Source organism: Cherax quadricarinatus, chromosome 76 (assembly GCF_038502225.1).
Source record: "Cherax quadricarinatus isolate ZL_2023a chromosome 76, ASM3850222v1, whole genome shotgun sequence".
NCBI lineage: Eukaryota > Metazoa > Arthropoda > Malacostraca > Decapoda > Parastacidae > Cherax > Cherax quadricarinatus.
The window spans coordinates 22,400,218-22,418,026 of NC_091367.1; the positions used below are offsets into that span (position 1 = coordinate 22,400,218).

The 17,809-nt window shown below is 43.4% G+C and overlaps 1 protein-coding gene across 2 annotated transcripts in view; it reads left to right on the plus strand.

The window, feature by feature from the left end:
• Positions 1–17,809, plus strand: part of LOC128703657 (protein tramtrack, beta isoform) — a gene marked incomplete at its 5' end in the record, with an annotated part of 506,533 nt that overhangs the window by 464,956 nt on the left and 23,768 nt on the right. The window contains 2 exon segments of one of the 2 annotated variants that reach the window (XM_070101377.1): positions 6,121–6,470; positions 12,593–12,663. In XM_070101377.1, the coding sequence (XP_069957478.1) occupies positions 6,121–6,470; positions 12,593–12,596 (354 nt within the window). 2 annotated transcript variants of the gene reach the window in all.

The window sequence follows — 17,809 nt, forward strand, 5'->3', positions numbered from 1 at the left end:
TGTATATGTATGCAATAAGATCACAGTAAACAGGTGATTTCAAAATATGCAAAACAACCACTTTGAAAGAATAGAGAAATTCCAAGCGCTTTCGTGACTACTCACATTATCAAGGAACTTGATAATGTGAGTAGTCACGAAAGCGCTTGGAATTTCTCTATTCTTTCAGAGTGGTTGTTTTGTATATGTATAAGTATATATGTATAAGTATATTGTCAAATTTAACACAATCACTTCCAACGTCATTTATAACAAATACGTCGACTCAACCACGAATAATTCATTCATTCTTTTCAACTTCAAGGTTTCCTAAAAAACTTAACTACATACATAGTATTGCCACCATCTACACAAATTAAAAAAAAAACAATACCCTAATATATCATAACACACTATGCTTCTATTGACAGCCAATTTAATTGTGCTTACAAAAATACATTGTAATTAAACTGAAACATAAAAAGCCTTTTTTTTTTGACATTTACACATTGTATCAAAATCATAAATACACAGAAAATATGTATTGAATATCATTGAATATTCATAAGAAAAACCATTAATGATATATACATGAAAGTAAATATATATAAAGTTATAAGTCGACAATTCCAAAACTAACTGTATTGTACTTGAAACACTCAGAACAAATAATGCTAAAATTGCACCCCGGACATACCTCGTATAACATTCCATAAAACACTCACCGCCCATTCTAGGAAACCAGCCCATTTCATCCCCCTTACCTGCCTTTCAACTCCCTTAAATCCTGTAATGTGAAATTCCTATAACCCTCACTTAAAATCCTCTCTCATCTCCCCCCATACACCTCCTTATTCCTACACTTTGTCCTATAAAAAGTTGCTATTAACACATTAATTCTTTCACACACGTTCGCTCCTCTCATAGCCCAAGACACATAAATATAATCCGTAATTTTATACCCTATCGCATTCTCTACCATTTGATTCACCCCACCTATGTCTAAGCTTAAAACCCTCAACACCTGCAAACCCCCCCTTCCCTCCCACTAACCTTATAACCTTACCCAACCAAACCCTTATTAGTTCAATACATTCGCAAAAATACACCATATGGAAAATAGTGTCCAATCCGCCACAAGCCTTGCATATCCCATCCTCCCGTATTCTCTTATGGAATAAAACCATTCCAGACGGTAAGATCCCATGTAAAAATCTATACATAACTTCTCGCACTTTAGGTTTTAAACGCAATTTGTGCAAATGCCCCCAAATATTACGCCAATCATACATCGGATAAACCCCTTCTACCACTGCTACCACTGCCTTACCATCCACCCCATCAAGGTTTCCCAATTTAATATGTGAAGGATCTCTCATGTTTATGATGACCCGTAACATTGCCTCGCCTATTATGAATTCCCTACCCACCCACCACCGTTGCATATCCTGTCATATCTTATGAAGTCCGCCTTCCCTCACCTCCCCCCTTCCCGCTTATAACTACGTTTCAAATACACACTCGTAATCCTCTTTTCAACAGCTATGAGACCCAGCCCTCCTCGGCCAACCGGGAGTGTGACAACTGCTCTACTTAACCATTCACTTCCAGTACCCAAATGAATCTAAAAACGCGCTTTTGTAACCTTTGTATCTCACTTCGAAGTATCGGATATATTACTGCAACATGCCATAGTTTACTATATAATAGAACATTCGTTGTAATTACTCTTTGATGCAAAGTTAAGTGTGCAGCTCGTAAACCACTGATGCGCTTCAGTACACCATCTACAATATGCACTGAATTTATTTGTTGTGCTAACTTGATATCACTTACATAAACGATCCCACATATCAGTAATTGGTCCACCTTTTTCCACCTTTCAACTACTTCACATTCCTCACTTAACCCATCCCCAAGATCCATATAATTCGTTTTCTCCTTATTAATTGACATACCAGAAGCCTTTTCAAAAACATTCACTAACTTTTCCACCCGAGGCAAATCCCTGTTACCACTTACTAAAAATCGTTGTCATCAACATATCCAACAATGCCAGCCCCCCACCCCCTTTCGTTACCTACCCCATTAGCTGCTAATAAGACCCTAATTCCTCTATAAAAGGGATCCTGTAAACACGCAAAAAATATTTGTGAAAGGGGACAACCTTGACGTAGACCCCTTCTCGTCTGAATTTGTTCTCCTAACCTTCCATTTACCTGCACCCTCAAGGATGCATCTTGATACAGTAATTTGGCCCATGAAATAATTTCCTCTCCAAACCCCTGCCATCTCATAATCTTCCATAACGCTTCCCGTTCTACACTATCATATGCCGCCTCCCAATCTATAGCCAACACCCCACCCCCCCAATTTTACTCTTTCTTCAATAAAACTTCTAATCAAACTGTGCCCGTCATACATAGACCTTCCCAGCACCCCATATTGTCTCTTATCAATCACTTTACCCAGGACTTTTTTTATTGTTAGCTAAAATCCTTGCAAAAATCTTATAATCACCACACAATAATGAAATAGCACGATAGTCTTTGACTGTTAATGGCTCACCTTTAGGCACTAGAACGACCACAGCCATCCTTTGCTGTGCCCCTAAGACCCGAGCCCACTTAAGGGTATTGAATAATCTTGCCAAAAACCCATTTAAAACACTCCAATTTTGAAGACAAGTCGCTGGGCAACCCATCAATTCCTGGTGCCTTACCTAATTGCGCCCCGGATAGAGCTTCACATGTCTAACTCCGTTATCGGCCCTCCCAAAACGAATCGATCATGCTCTGTCAACTCGCACTGCACAAACCTTCCAATGGACTGTAATGCTATTTCGCTTATTCCCACACTTTGCGTTTTCAACTTAACCCAAGCATCAGTATACCCACTCATACCCTCAGTCGTCATCAACACTTGATCCACTTTATACCCTTGCATACCTACCTGAACATTCAGCCCCATTAACTCCATTGCCTTGCAACGTCTGTGTTGACTCCACAACACACGCTGACGGCCGATCTCACCACAAAACCTCCTCAATCCTGCCCTTAAGCCTTTCCCTATCAAACCTCTCATTTTGTAAATTTCGTATATGTTCCTTCAAACTTTCAATTTCAATAACAGGATAATTAGCATTAAGTTGTGCATAGCATTCGCACAACTGCCCCTCTAAATATTTTTGAAAACCATGTTGTAACTGATTACATCTCGTCCCTCGATTAATATAATATTCCTTAATACGTTTTTTTGGCTATCGTTTCCCACCAATTAACCATGGCAACATCCCCTGGTGCTTCAACCACTAAACGATCCAACAAATGTCCAAAACACAAAAGACTGTCCTCTTCCTTCAGTAACCTTACATTTAATTTCTAAAATGATGGACCCCTCCAAGGCACACCCGCAATATCCACATCTATTACAACACCTCTATGATCCAAAAAAAAACACATCTATCACATTCACCCTTTGCACAGTAACCGCACAAGGCACGTACATTCAGTCCAACCTCGCCGCATAACCTTGTTTAATGAAGGTATGCTCTACCATCCCCCCCCCCGTGCACATCCTTTAAATAACAAAAAGGCACAATACCGTGACTGGAACGATACACAAATAACCCACACATAAAAGAGAAGCTTACAACGACGTTTCGGTCAGACTTGGACCATTAACAAAGTCACACTAGTGTGACTTTGTCAATGGTCCAAGTCGGACCGAAACGTCGTCGTAAGCTTCTCTTTTTTGTGCGGGTTATTTGTACATCCTTTAACCCCACCCCGGTCAATAAATCCCCCAATATACCCAAACACCCCGCACCTCTAGGCTCCACATCTTCACGACGTATCACGCAATTCCAATCTCCACCTATTATTGCAACATTCGGTAAACCACATAAAAAATAGACCAGTATGTCCTGAACAGATTTAGTTTTAATACTTGCATCACCCTCAGCCAGGCCTTATACACATACTAAACTAATGGGAACCTTACCCCAGGTTCCATCCACTCTAATTACCCTCCCCTCCCCCCCTTCACTACGCCTTACTATAAACGGGCTAGTTTCCTTTACCAAAATGGCAGCCCCACCTTTCAAATATGTCACATGTTCCATGTATACATTATAACCATAATCATATCCAACTCATAACCAGGCCTAAAATTATGTTCCTGTAAGAGTACCACATCCACACCAAGTTGCACCAAATACTCATTAAACCACTTAAGCTTCCTCTCAGCTCTCAACCCGTTAATATTTATAGTAAAACACTTGAATTCAACAAATGGGTTTTCCTTTTGTCCCCAGCATTGACTTTACCCCAGTTCGTTTTGCAACACCTCTGTCCCTCCCCCCTTTGTTGGGAATCACCTTTGCAATCCCTTGATCCTTGGGTTCACCTTTCTCTCTCTGCTGTACCTCCACCCAAGACTTTTTTCCAGGGCGTTGGGCAGGAGTGAGCACATCATCAGAATCTGATGATGCTGCAGTCCTCTTTCGTGTCCCGCCCTCCACCTGCATTTGGACATCTGAAGCACCGTCCTGATGCACCTCCACCTCTACTGCATGCACCTTCAATCCTTTAGACTCTCTCGTCGACAAAACGTCATCTCCTGCCATACCATCATTCACAGCCATCCCCAGAACTATGCCTGGATCTCCCACATGATCTAGGACAGATTCCTCTGACAAGACATCCAACGCCTTTACCAAAGACGCCGCCACTTCTTCACCCATATTAGGTATTCTCTCCTCTAAAACCTGATGTATGTCCAAAGACTGAGATTCTCCTTGTAGCGTTACAACTGGCGATTCGAGCTCCTTTGTCCACCTCCTCACTCCATGACAACCATTGTTGGGGTGGCGTAGCAAGAGGCTGTTCTTGCTCGTTGCCTACCTCACCCACTGGTTGCCGTTGCTGTGCCGGGTACCCACTTCGTTTCCCACACAGCGCCGCGATGTGGTCATATGACCCACATAGCCGACACGTACGTTGTTGCCCGCATACGTTACATAGACTTGAGTCCGCAATTCCTTCAACACAACATATGAAAGAATAGGATGTCGTAGAGTCATTTTAACAGTATATGTACCTTCCAGCGTACCTGCATATGGTCCAGTTGCCCATCTCCCTGCTGTGGCTACGTGAACCATTCCATAATTACGCAGTTCACTGCTAATATCAAAATCAGTCGCCTCAAAAGGCACATTCCTGATTTTCACCCAAGTGTATTGTCGAGATACATCATGGAGTCGCACCGACACAGCTGTATTAACCGGTATGGTGGTCTCCTGATACTTGTCGACCACCACCTCGTAGACTCGTGCAGACGTCATTTTAACGAAGATTCTCGTCGTTCCATTGAGTGTGACACCACATATCTCCTCATTTGCTATACCATAGGTATCGCGAATGATCACTGGTAGCAATAAATCCATGTTGGATCCCGTGACAGCCCCACGGATCATCTCAATGCAGACAGTATTGATTCGTCTTCTGCTATTCAGTGCCATGTTGGAGAAAATAGTTTCCACCAACCAACGCTAGGGGCAGCTCAGTCAGGTAAACTGCGCAAAAGCCAACTCAATCAGGAGCGTCTGCACAGCTCCGCACGGCCCGAGAGTGATGCGAACAATGAATTGGTAGTGTCGTAAGACACCTGAAGGTGGCAGTGACATATGACACTGGGACACTTAGGGTTATGATTTACTTTTACCTTGATTGTTTGTGACTTTGTATATTGTGTATGACTTTGTATGAAGTAGTTATACCAAAGATGTGAGTAGGAATTACTCCATTAAATCTCTATGCAAAATATTTCTGTAACTAAAGATTATAAATTTTAGTGTTTATTTTTGTAATCCCGAACTCTGCCATGTTAAAACACAAGTAACAACAGGCTAATGGAAAACACTACCTGTGTAGATGTTTTAAGGACTAGTTTGTAATACTTATAAAACAAATTTGCCAGTAAAACTGGCTGTTTTTTCCGAGTTCACCATATCGCATTTTCTCTGAAACTGGCGACTGTGTGTGTGCTATATTCCATACCTGCGCCAGAGTACCTACTTAGTGAAATGCCTAAAGTTTTTCCCAGAGGAGGCGGTGAAATAACGCTGGCGTGTCTTTGCAGATGTTGGAAGGAGGTATGTTGGGAGTGCCTGCAGCGAGTGTGAGGTGCCAGCAGGCCACTGCTGCCCTGGCCACAGTCTCTTACAACTGTGTACTCTGCAATTTCTCCTCCACCTGCAGGACTGAGCTAAGTCAGCATATGAAGCAGCACACTGAGGATTCCCTCTTCGTCTGTCCTCACTGTGATTACAAGACCCCCAGGAGTAATGACTTGAAGAAACATCTGAGAGTCCACACTGGGGAGAAGCCTTACTCCTGCTCCATGTGTGGTCATCGCACTAATACCACCAGTAACCTCAAGGCTCACTACCGCACTCGTCATGCAGATAACAACTCTCCTTTTTGGGACGTGTGAGAACAAGTGACTGTTGGTATTCCTGTCCCTACTATCCTTCCCACCCACACATACCTCAACATCAGGCAGGTGAAGCCAAAATCTTCACCATTTCTGGTCAGTTTTCTAAATCATTTGGTTTAGAAAACTAACCAGTTGATAAATAAAACGCTTGTGCAACACTATGGTGTCTTATTTATGATGAACATTTCTGGCCACTGTGGGTAAGGTGAATGTGGAAAAACATTTACATGCCAAAAATTGTACCTGTAAAATATGACCTGACTCGAGCCCCCCCCCCCCCCATCTCTACTTTATGATCCTTGAAGGTGACTGTCATGTACTCATGATAAAGGAGATTGGCACATACGTGTAAATATAGAAAACGGGTACACAAAATCAGATTATTAATGCAGTGAACATGACTTGTGCAGTGAACATGACTTGTGCAGTGAACATGACTAGTGAAGGAGGATGACAGGTACACAACTGTTATATCAGTAATGCCAGCAGCAGAACACTTATGGTTTATTTAACCACCAGTGGATAACATGTGAATTAACACCCACTGTTGATAAGAACATAAAGGAACACTTCATGGGTCTACTGACCCATGCGAGGCAAATCCAAATCACACCCACTCGTGCACTTTTCTAACCTATTTTTAAAACTATGCTATGATGCTACTTCAGAGTTTGTTCCACTCATCCACAACTATTACCTAACCATTGCTTTTCTTTATCATTTCAAAATATTAGTTTTTCCAACTTGAACTGATTTCTGAGAGTCCTGTCTTGGTTAACTTTTTTTTTTTGGCACGTTATTTACATTCCCTTTATACCTGTCTTCCATTTACACACCTGAATCATATCCTCCCTAATTCTACTCCTTTTAGAGTTCTGATTCAGTGACCTCTGTTCTCCTAGGAAATAATTCTGATACATGGAATTAACTTTGTCATCCTTCTTTAAGTTTTCAGCGCGTTTATGTCCATTCTGTAATGTGATAACTAGAACTGTACAGCATAATGGAAAATGATGCCAAACCAACGATATCTAGAATTTTAGAATTATATGAGAACTCCTGTTACTTACACTTCTCGATATGAACCCAAGAATTGTTAGCTTCATTGAGAACACTTATGTACTGTTGTCTTGACTTTAGATTACTGCTACTCAGAACTCCTAAGTCGTCTTTGCATTCAGAGTAAGAGCTCTTTATTTAGTTCATAAGTCATGGTTTTCTTTTCCATGGTTTAGAACTTTGTGTATGTCTATATTAAACTGCATCGGCCACTTCTCCAACCACTTCTATAGTGTCCTTACCAGAAATAATCCAACGGCCTACTGTAGTATCCGACAAATTTGCTTATGTTGCTATTTATTCCCTCGTCTATGCCGTTTATGTAAATTGTGAACAACAAAGGGCCCAACACATACCTTCATGGAACACCGCATGTGATGCATCCCGACTCTGATTTCTACCCATTTAAGCAAACTTTCTGTTGCCGGTGTCAGCCACGCCTCTAGCCAGGAAAACATTCTGTTCAGTGTGCCTCGACTTTCCACAAGTCTCCGATGTCGGACTCAAAAACTTTACTGAAGTCCATATACACTATAATATTTATTACCATCTACCTCCTCAGATATCTTAGTGAAAAAATATAGTAAATTCTTGAGGCAGGAACGCCCCTTTGTATAACCGTGCTGAGATTCATTGATCAATTTCTTTCAAGGTAACATCGAATAACCTCGGCAACTAAAGATTTCATCAATTTTCCCATTTTGGAAGTTAGGCTAATTGATCTATAATTCAAAGACCTGTCTCCTTTGTAGACAGGTATCACATTTGCCATTTTCCACTTATCAGGCACTGTACCATTTTGTAGTGATATGTTGGAAATACTAGCCAAAGGTTGAAGTTCCTCCTTACATTCTTTAATAGCCCTTGAGAACAGTTCATCAGGGCTCAGGGATTTGCTTTATTTTAATCCAAGACCCATGTAGTTAGTGAATTAGATCGTGCATAACGTATTTTTGTCCTGCTCCATGCAATTGTTTCTGGAATTTCTCTAGTATCTTCTTGTGTAAAAACTAAGAAAATAAGTGTTGAAGATTGTACACATTTCCTTGTCACCGTCATGGACTGACCTGAGCAACCTATAAGTGGGATTATCTTGTCCCAAATCTTGCTTCTTTATAACTGAAAAAACAGTTTGGGTTAATCCTCAAATCTCTTTAAACTTTAGCTTCATAATCTTGTGGCCTTTCGTGTTCTTTTTTTGTATCATGTTAATTAATATATTGATTTCTTACATGCCCCTCACCCCGTTTGATGTGCCTATAAATGCTTCTCTTTTGGCCTACGAGATTTATCTATTAACCTATTTAGGACAATTTTTATTTAATATAATTTTTAGTATTTGGAATGTAAGTAACCCGAGTAGCAACCATCACTGCCTACCTGATTCACAGGATAAATATGTTACTCCAGTTCACCTCACGTAATTCCTCGGCACTACCAAATCGGACAAATGTCAGGAACACTTGACCAATTTCTTAGGGCTGAGATTTTTGCCCACGTTATCCTAGTTATATCCATGATATAACATGGATAACGTGTGGGTTAACATCCACCAGTGGATAACGTGTGGGTTAACATCCACCAGTGGATAACGTGTGGGTTAACATCCACCAGTGGATAATGTGTGGGTTAACATCCACCAGTGGATAACGTGTGGGTTAACATCCACCAGTGGATAACGTGTGGGTTAACATCCACCAGTGGATAACGTGTGGGTTAACATCCACCAGTGGATAATGTGTGGGTTAACATCCACCAGTGGATAACGTGTGGGTTAACATCCACCAGTGGATAACGTGTGGGTTAACATCCACCAGTGGATAATGTGTGGGTTAACATCCACCAGTGGATAACGTGTGGGTTAACATCCACCAGTGGATAACGTGTGGGTTAACATCCACCAGTGGATAATGTGTGGGTTAACATCCACCAGTGGATAACGTGTGGGTTAACATCCACCAGTGGATAACGTGTGGGTTAACATCCACCAGTGGATAACGTGTGGGTTAACATCCACCAGTGGATAATGTGTGGGTTAACATCCACCAGTGGATAACGTGTGGGTTAACATCCACCAGTGGATAACGTGTGGGTTAACATCCACCAGTGGATAACGTGTGGGTTAACATCCACCAACGTGTGGATTGAGACAAGTTTCATTTAATAATTTTGAGAAAAACATTAAATTGTATTTCAAGAAATTGTGACATTTGTTGTAGCATCAGTGGTATTGTTGTAGCATCAGTGGTATTGTTGTAGCATCAGTGGTATTGTTGTAGCATCAGTGGTATTGTTGTAGCATCAGTGGTATTGTTGTAGCATCAGTGGTATTGTTGTAGCATCAGTGGTATTGTTGTAGCTGCTGTGGTAATGTGGCTGAGGTATCCAACATGACACTACAACAACGTGGTGGGACGTTGTCACTTGTATTCACTCTAAAGTTTCTCTCTAGTATTGTATTATACAGTAACCTGTGGCCGTTTTAGTAAATCATTTTATGAAATCGTGTGTCCTTCATGTAGCCCTCACCATGTAGCCCTCACCATGTAGCCCTCGCCATGTAGCCCTCACCATGTAGCCCTCACCATGTAGCCCTCGCCATGTAGCCCTCGCCATGTAGCCCTCGCCATGTAGCCCTCGCCATGTAGCCCTCGCCATGTAGCCCTCGCCATGTAGCCCTCGCCATGTAGCCCTCGCCATGTATCCCTCACCATATATCCCTCACCATGTATCCCTCACCATGTATCCCTCACCATGTATCCCTCACCATGTATCCCTCGCCATGTAGCCCTCGCCATGTAGCCCTTGCCATGTAGCCCTCGCCATGTAGCCCTCGCCATGTAGCCCTCACCATGTAGCCCTCACCATGTAGGCTTCGGTGTCAAGTGGTGATCTCTCATTCTCCTGACAGATCTCTCCACCAGAAAGTAATTTCACATGATTGCCTTGTGTGTACAAACAATGTGACTCTGCACACAACATTTGACGCTACAACACTGTCACTTGAAAGGTAATTAACAAGTTAGATTCATTATCTAAATTAATTTGAAAGTGTCTCGTAAAATTGTTTTAACTTCAATAAATGTTATTTTCAGCTGACGTGTTATTACCACCAGACACTCCCATGCATAATGCACGGATCCTCGACCAACATCACTCTTACGATGAGTAAATTCACATGAATCTGACTTGAACAGTTATCCAACCCCCTTACTAGAGTTGAAGTGAAGGCGACACTTCCAGGACCACTTTTAATTTGCCCACCTCTTAAGTAGAATTAAGTTCTTGGCGCGATCTTAGGAAAGTGTCCAGTGTATCTCGTACCCTCAGCCCCCTGTTCTCAGTGATCTTAGGAAAGTATCCAGTGTATCTCGTACCCTCAGCCCCCTGTTCTCAGTGATCTTAGGAAAGTATCCAGTGTATCTCGTACCCTCAGCCCCCTGCATCTCGTATCCTCAGCCCCCTGCATCTCGTACCCTCAGCCCCCTGCATCTCAGTGATTGGAGAAAGGTATCCGTGTGCAGGCAAAACAGAGTGCAGACAGCATAGGTTGCTAAAGTAGTGAAGTAACATCGTTGAAGATCTAGCGTAGTGCAGCAGTACTGTTATCACTTGTGAACTGATGTCCGTTTGAATATCAATATCAAACTGGAACCTACAGAAACCCAAACCCAATTCCACCTTCCAGTAAGACGGACCAATTAGAATATTTAAAGAGACGCAAAGGAGAGACTGCCACAGAGATAAGTAATATATAAATATCTTTATTTCTACAAGCACACGTACAAGGTATACAGACCATAGCTGACAGCAGTGACATTACTACACAGAAAGCCCCTTGTTATGTGAGCATTTTCCCGCAAATTAGTTTTGTCCCAGGATGCGACCCACACCAGTCCACTAACGCCCAGGTACCCATTTTATACTGATGGGTGAACATGGACGGCAGGTGTCTTCCGGAAACACGTCCCTAATGTTTTCCAACCGTGCTCGAAGAGATTCGAACTCCGGACCTCAGTGTGTGAGCTAAGTGCGCTACCGATCGAGCTATGGAACTACGGGTTGTTTAACAATACTGGAAAAGTATGCCATAGACAACCCACTAAGAATACATACATCAAACCATACCACGGGTGGGATTTGAACCCGCGGTCAGAGCGGTATGGTTTGTTTGCAATCTTGTCATTACAATTTCGTGAATACAAACATCACCTTGTATATCACTGGTATACAATACCCAGAAGACGAAGAATTAAACACGTGTGTATATCATCTAGTCGGAATAGTGTACCATTAATACACACACGTGTTTAATACTTGACCAGACTATCCTCACTTTGATCAAGGTACATCAGCACTAAGTTTGATGTCGCTCTAAAGTTACGTTCTCAAGTTATTACAAGGGGAAGACATAAATATTTAAAATATAATTGACAAATTGGCACCCACACCCTTTAAGTAGGAAACGCCTGTGGTGAAGTCTCTTGTGAGTAGGAAGCACCTGTGGTGAAGCCTCTTGTGAGTAGGAAACACCTGTGGTGAAGCCTCTTGTGAGTAGGAAACACCTGTGGTGAAGCCTCTTGTGAGTAGGAAACACCTGTGGTGAAGCCTCTTGTGAGTAGGAAACACCTGTGGTGAAGCCTCTTGTGAGTAGGAAACACCTGTGGTGAAGCCTCTTGTGAGTAGGAAATGCCTGTGGTGAAGCCTCTTGTGAGTAAGAAACACCTGTGGTGAAGCCTCTTGTGAGTAGGAAACACCTGTGGTGAAGCCTCTTGTGAGTAGGAAACACCTGTGGTGAAGCCTCTTGAGTAGAGGTCCCTGTGCTGTACAAAAACCCTGAGGGTTCACCACTCTATTTATATAACTTTTACATACTCTCTGAACTAAAATTATAGAAACAAAAACAATCTCTATCAAATTACAAAGAAATACCAACCTGCCCACAGTTACACATTTATAGAGCAAAATACTTAAATGCAGAATTGATGAATTCTGGCACTAAATCATTTCCACATTACCAGTGTACATATTATATAATATTTTTGTGTGTGTGCAGGTGACAGGCTGGACGGCCGCTGGAGGTGAGGAAACCATGGCACCAAACCCACTCTCACTGCTCTACTACAGGTAAGACTGGGAACCCAAGACTGGGAACCCAAGACTATTACTTCAGTATTAGGACCCTAATACTAGCACCCCAAGACTGACACCCCAAGACTGGCACCCCAAGACTGACACCCCAAGACTGGCACCCTCTACCAATGTAACCAGTACACCAGCCTTTGTGGTATATTGTAACGAGTGTGGTATACCTGCCAGTGTGGTATATTGTAACTAGTGTGGTATACCTGCCTGTCTTCAGGTATACCACACTAGGTATACCACACCACTGCACACTGTGGTAATGTGTGTCCAGGTTCATGTAAGTTTATTCAGGTACACACAAATAGTTACATAGATTATCATACATAGCAGCATGTGTGTAGAGAACCTCGGATAACTCAAAAAAGTCAGAGACTTATTTCCATTGGGGTCCTTTTACCTCATTATTATAATATAAAGGTTATAATATCTTATTATTTTATAATAAAGATAATGTTTTATCATACTATTAAGACTATCTACTACACGAGGGTCATTACTAGGAATAAGGTAAATTTACACGTATGTTAGCTGAAAGAATAAAAAATCATTCCCCTCCCTTTCTGTAGCTACATTCATCAGACACCTTTTGGCACTCTTCTTGAACTGGTTCATGCTATGACTGGCTTTGACATGTGCGGGAAGTCTGTTTCATTCCTTTATTGCTGTACAATAAAAGGTGTTTGAAGCCTGGCCACTGACTGTGGCTACTACAAAGTTGTGCTCTCTCCCTCTAGCACTATGATTGCCTTTGGTTCCCAACCTTGACAAAATTGGCAGCAAGATATTCTGGACACTGTTTGTGAACAATTTTATAAACTTGATTTAGCTTCAGTTGTTTTACTCTGTCTTCAACATTCAGCATATCCAACTGCTGTAATTCATCCTGGCCTACATGCTCTCTTGGTCCCAGCCCCAGGATGAATATTACCATTTTGTTCTGGGTGATTTGCAGCCTTTGTTTTCTTTTGTCAAGGCAGAGTACCAGGAAGAGCAAGCATAGTCTATATGACATTATATAAGGGCTAGATATAGGGTCCTGCGAGCCTCAGTAGGTAGACACTGTGCCTGTCTATAGAGAAATTTCAGTCTGGCATTCACTTTCTTTACTACACTGTTCCCTATCAATTCTCCTGAAATGCATGGGTCAAAGGGGATTCCCAGATATCTTACTGAGGAAACTGAAGTGATGGGCTCCCCATTACACTGGACATTTAAAATTATTTACCCTTCTCAGTTTGTTTCGTGCCAGAGAATGGCTTCAGTTTTCCCAAGGTGTAATGATAGTTTGTTGTCTACTAATCATTTGCTGCAGGACTCCAGTTCCGGTGTTAATACATTAGCTATATCTTGTGGGTCTTTACCTGACAGTGATTGTCCACATCGCTCTCGGGCCGTGCGGACAGGCTGTGCAGTAGCTCCTGATACAACTGATTTCTGCGCAGTTTTCAGACCACTACAAGTCACAAGATGGCGGACCGACAAGGCAGGAGAGTTAACACGGTCTGTGCTGCATTCACACAAGGCTCCCTCAGTGTTTCTACAATGCACACATTAATGCCAAGCATTATATGAGACGTTTACGGCATCCCCAATGAAGAATTATATGGCGTAGCTTTGAATGGGATGTCAAGGATATTTATAAAATTCATGAATGCCGGCTATAACAAGATTGTGGAAACTTTTCAAGAAAGGAGAATGGTGGTGAATTCGGCTGTGGAAGTGTGTCTACATGACGTGTCGACATATGTCACCTGGGTCAAGGTGAGAAATGTGCCTTTCGAGGCAGAGGAGTACGATCTGCGGGATGTTTTCGGCAGATACAGAACGGTGCATGCAGCGACCAAGGGAGTGTGGAGAGAGGGCCCATACGAGGGGTTCCCGGAGGGCTCCTTCACCATCAAGATGACGCTCCGCCAGTCGATTCCCTCTTATGTACGTCTGGAGAAACATAGGACCCAGGTGTTCATTATGCGGGCCAGAGGAAGACTTGCAGACTATGCAACTCTTTTGAGCATATGGCTGCCCAGTGCCCCCGTCGACTGGTTGTCCACTCCAGGGACCATTCACCTGTGGGCCTACGGGCTGAGGCTTTCCTGACTGAGCCTGGTACCTCAGCTGGGCAAGTTCCCAAGCTTTGGAGTGATGAGATGCAACAGGAGGACACGCAGTCTACAATGTGTGCCACCCTGTCTGTGGATGCATCGACCGTGCCCACGCTTACAGTGGATCCTGTGGGGCCTGAGGTTTTGCCACAGGATAAGTTGCTGGAAGACGTGTTGCAGGACCTTCTAGATGGAACAGAACATGGTCCTGTTGTTTCGACGGTGTGTCATGAGTTAACGACTGAGGAATCCCCTAACATGGAAATGCAGGATATAGCGGTGAAGGAGTCCAGCCCTTGGAGCATCTTGGGATGGGAGGAAGGGGGAGATGGAAGGGTGGTAAGGGTGGATGGGTATTGGGGTGGGGTTAGAGTTTGTTTTATCGGAGTTTATATGCCAGCGGACAGTAACTCTAAGGTTAAAATAGACTTTGTGAGGGAGGCTTTAACGTTTCACATTCGGGGTTTACCTTTAATTTCGGTCTTAGGTGGGGATTGGAATTGCATTATCCGGCATGGGGATGTTGAGCCAAGGGGGGCGGGGTGCGTTCTACCTGTCCTAAGAAATCTGCTGGGGGATGCAGGGGTTTATGATGTAGTGGGGAGGGGTGGGTGGGGGGTGGAACATACGTTTGTGCGCAGAGGTTACGCGGCCCGACTAGACAGGATTTATGCAACACAAGGAATTTGAATTGGGCACGTACAGACCCTTGATCTGGGGTTTCCCGATCACCGTGCAGTGCTAGCGGACTTGGACTGGGATGGAATGATCAGGGTTTATTCAGGGTATTGGAAACTGAATGGGTGGCTCTTGGAGGGGGAAGGGGATAGGTCCGCTTTTCAGGATTGGTGGAAGAATATCTGGGAAACACGGAGGGCAGATGAATGTTTGTTGGAATGGTGGGAAACGCATGCCAAACCCGGAATAGCGCGTTATTATAAGAAGCGGGGAAAGGAGGAGGCAAGGTGGAGGTTTGGGCTACAAAACTATTTGGAGGGGCAGCTAAATGATTACTATGTGGAGGGTGGAAGCAGTAGGTATGACGACATTGAACATCTTTGTAGCCGACTTGCAGAAATTCACAATGAACGTTTTAATGCGGTTCGAGTCAGAGCAGGTATGGAAGAAGTGCTCTGGGGTGACAAACCTTCCGGTTGTGTCTTGCGCAAGTTCAGGGTCAGACAACAGGTGACGTCCCTCTTGCAATTGGAAGTATGCACGGGTTTGGGTGGTTACCTGCCGGGTCAAGTACTCCTCACCACGGACAGCATGAGTTTTTATGCTGATCTATGGTTTGGGGAAAAGCTATGGCGGGGAGTAGGGGGGGGGGTCCATGTGGGTGGCCTGGTGGGGAGGGATTTCAGAAAAGTTATAAGTGACAGGGATAGAATGGTACTAGAAGGTAGAATTCGAGTGGAGGAGGTAGAGGAGGTGATTTTTTAGTATGAGTAAAGGAAAGGCACCAGGTATAGATGGCATTTTGAATGATTTTTATAGGGCGCATTGGGGAAGTATAAAGCAATGTTTGGTTGGTTGATGTATTGAATTGCATGCTCATGGAGGGGAGGTTAGGTATGTCACAAAGTACGGGGATAGTTGTGTTGGTGCCCAAAAAGGGAGGGGGGAGGGGTCTGAGTGTATATAGAGCTATATCTCTTATGTGCTCGGACTATATAATCTTTGCAAAAGTTTTAGGAAATAGAATGAGGAAGGTTATGGGGTCGGTTATTCATGAGGGACAGCTAGGCATACCAGGTAGGAGCATGAGGGACGGGCATGTATGTATTAGGGAATTTTTGGAGGAATGTCAAGGGGGGGTGTCCTCGGGCTTGACTGGCAAAATGCTTATGACTGTGTTGATAGAGATTTATTGAGGCTTATTTTATTGAAGCAGGGTTTTGGAGAGGAGATTGTAAGATGGGTTGATACCTTGTATGTCTCGGCTATGATATGCGTACAGATAAACAGTGAATTGGGGCAGCCGGTCCATATGGAACGGGGTTTGAGGCAAGGGTGCCCCCTCCCAGCTGCTTTTTGCTTGTATGCAAAACCCCATTTATGAGCTGGTGGATTGTGGTTTGAGGCGTGGGATCCGGAGCAATGACCATGCAGTGCGTGTGGTCGGGTACGTAGATGATACCACGATTTTGTTAAAAGGGGAGGAGGATTTGCGGATCGTGGGATGGATTGTTGAGTTTTTTGGGACAGAGTCTGGCATGTGCGTCAATAAAGCAAAATCGAAATGATTGGAGGTGGGTACATGGGTGGGGCAGGGGGTTGGGCGAAAAGTATGGGTGGTCAGTCGTGGTGCAACTTAGAATATGTGGTATCGTGTACATGGCAGATGAGAGGGAGGGCCGAAGGGTGAACTCAGAATTGGTGGTTAATAAGGCTTTCGATTGACTTCAGGGGCTAAGAGCTGGGGATGTATCTTTGCAACAGAGGACAGTAGTGGTTAATACACTTGTTTATAGTAAAGTATGGGGTGTGGCTGAGGTGTACCCTTTAAGAGATGTGGATATTCAGGAACTTCAGAGAAGGGTCTTACGTTATGTTTGGGGTTTCGGGAGGGCTTGGTTTAAGCAGGGAGGTTGTCATGACCCATGTTCGTCATGGGGGTTTAGGTCTCCTGGCTTTGGTGAAGTCCCTCTATGTTAAGCAGCGGTTCCTCAGGGTGGGCGGTGAAAAGGGCATCCGGGTGGGTCGGGTAATGATCGACATGCATAAATGGTGGAGCGGCAGGGGATTAATCGAGTGTGAGGACATGCTACGTTTGTTATTAAAGTTGAGAAATGCGCAACAGATTCAGGTGGGGCAAATGGTCAGCATATGTTGTCGTAGGGAAATTGTACAGGGATTGTCTGTTTTCCTGCTGTACAATTGGGGGGAAATATGGGACGGATTTTGTAAACTTAAGTTGGCACCAAGGGTTCGTGAATTGGTGTACAGATTTGTCATGGGGATTTTAGCATCGAAATCGGTCTTAAATAGGATGGGTTTGGTAAGGGAGGTGGATTGCTTACGTT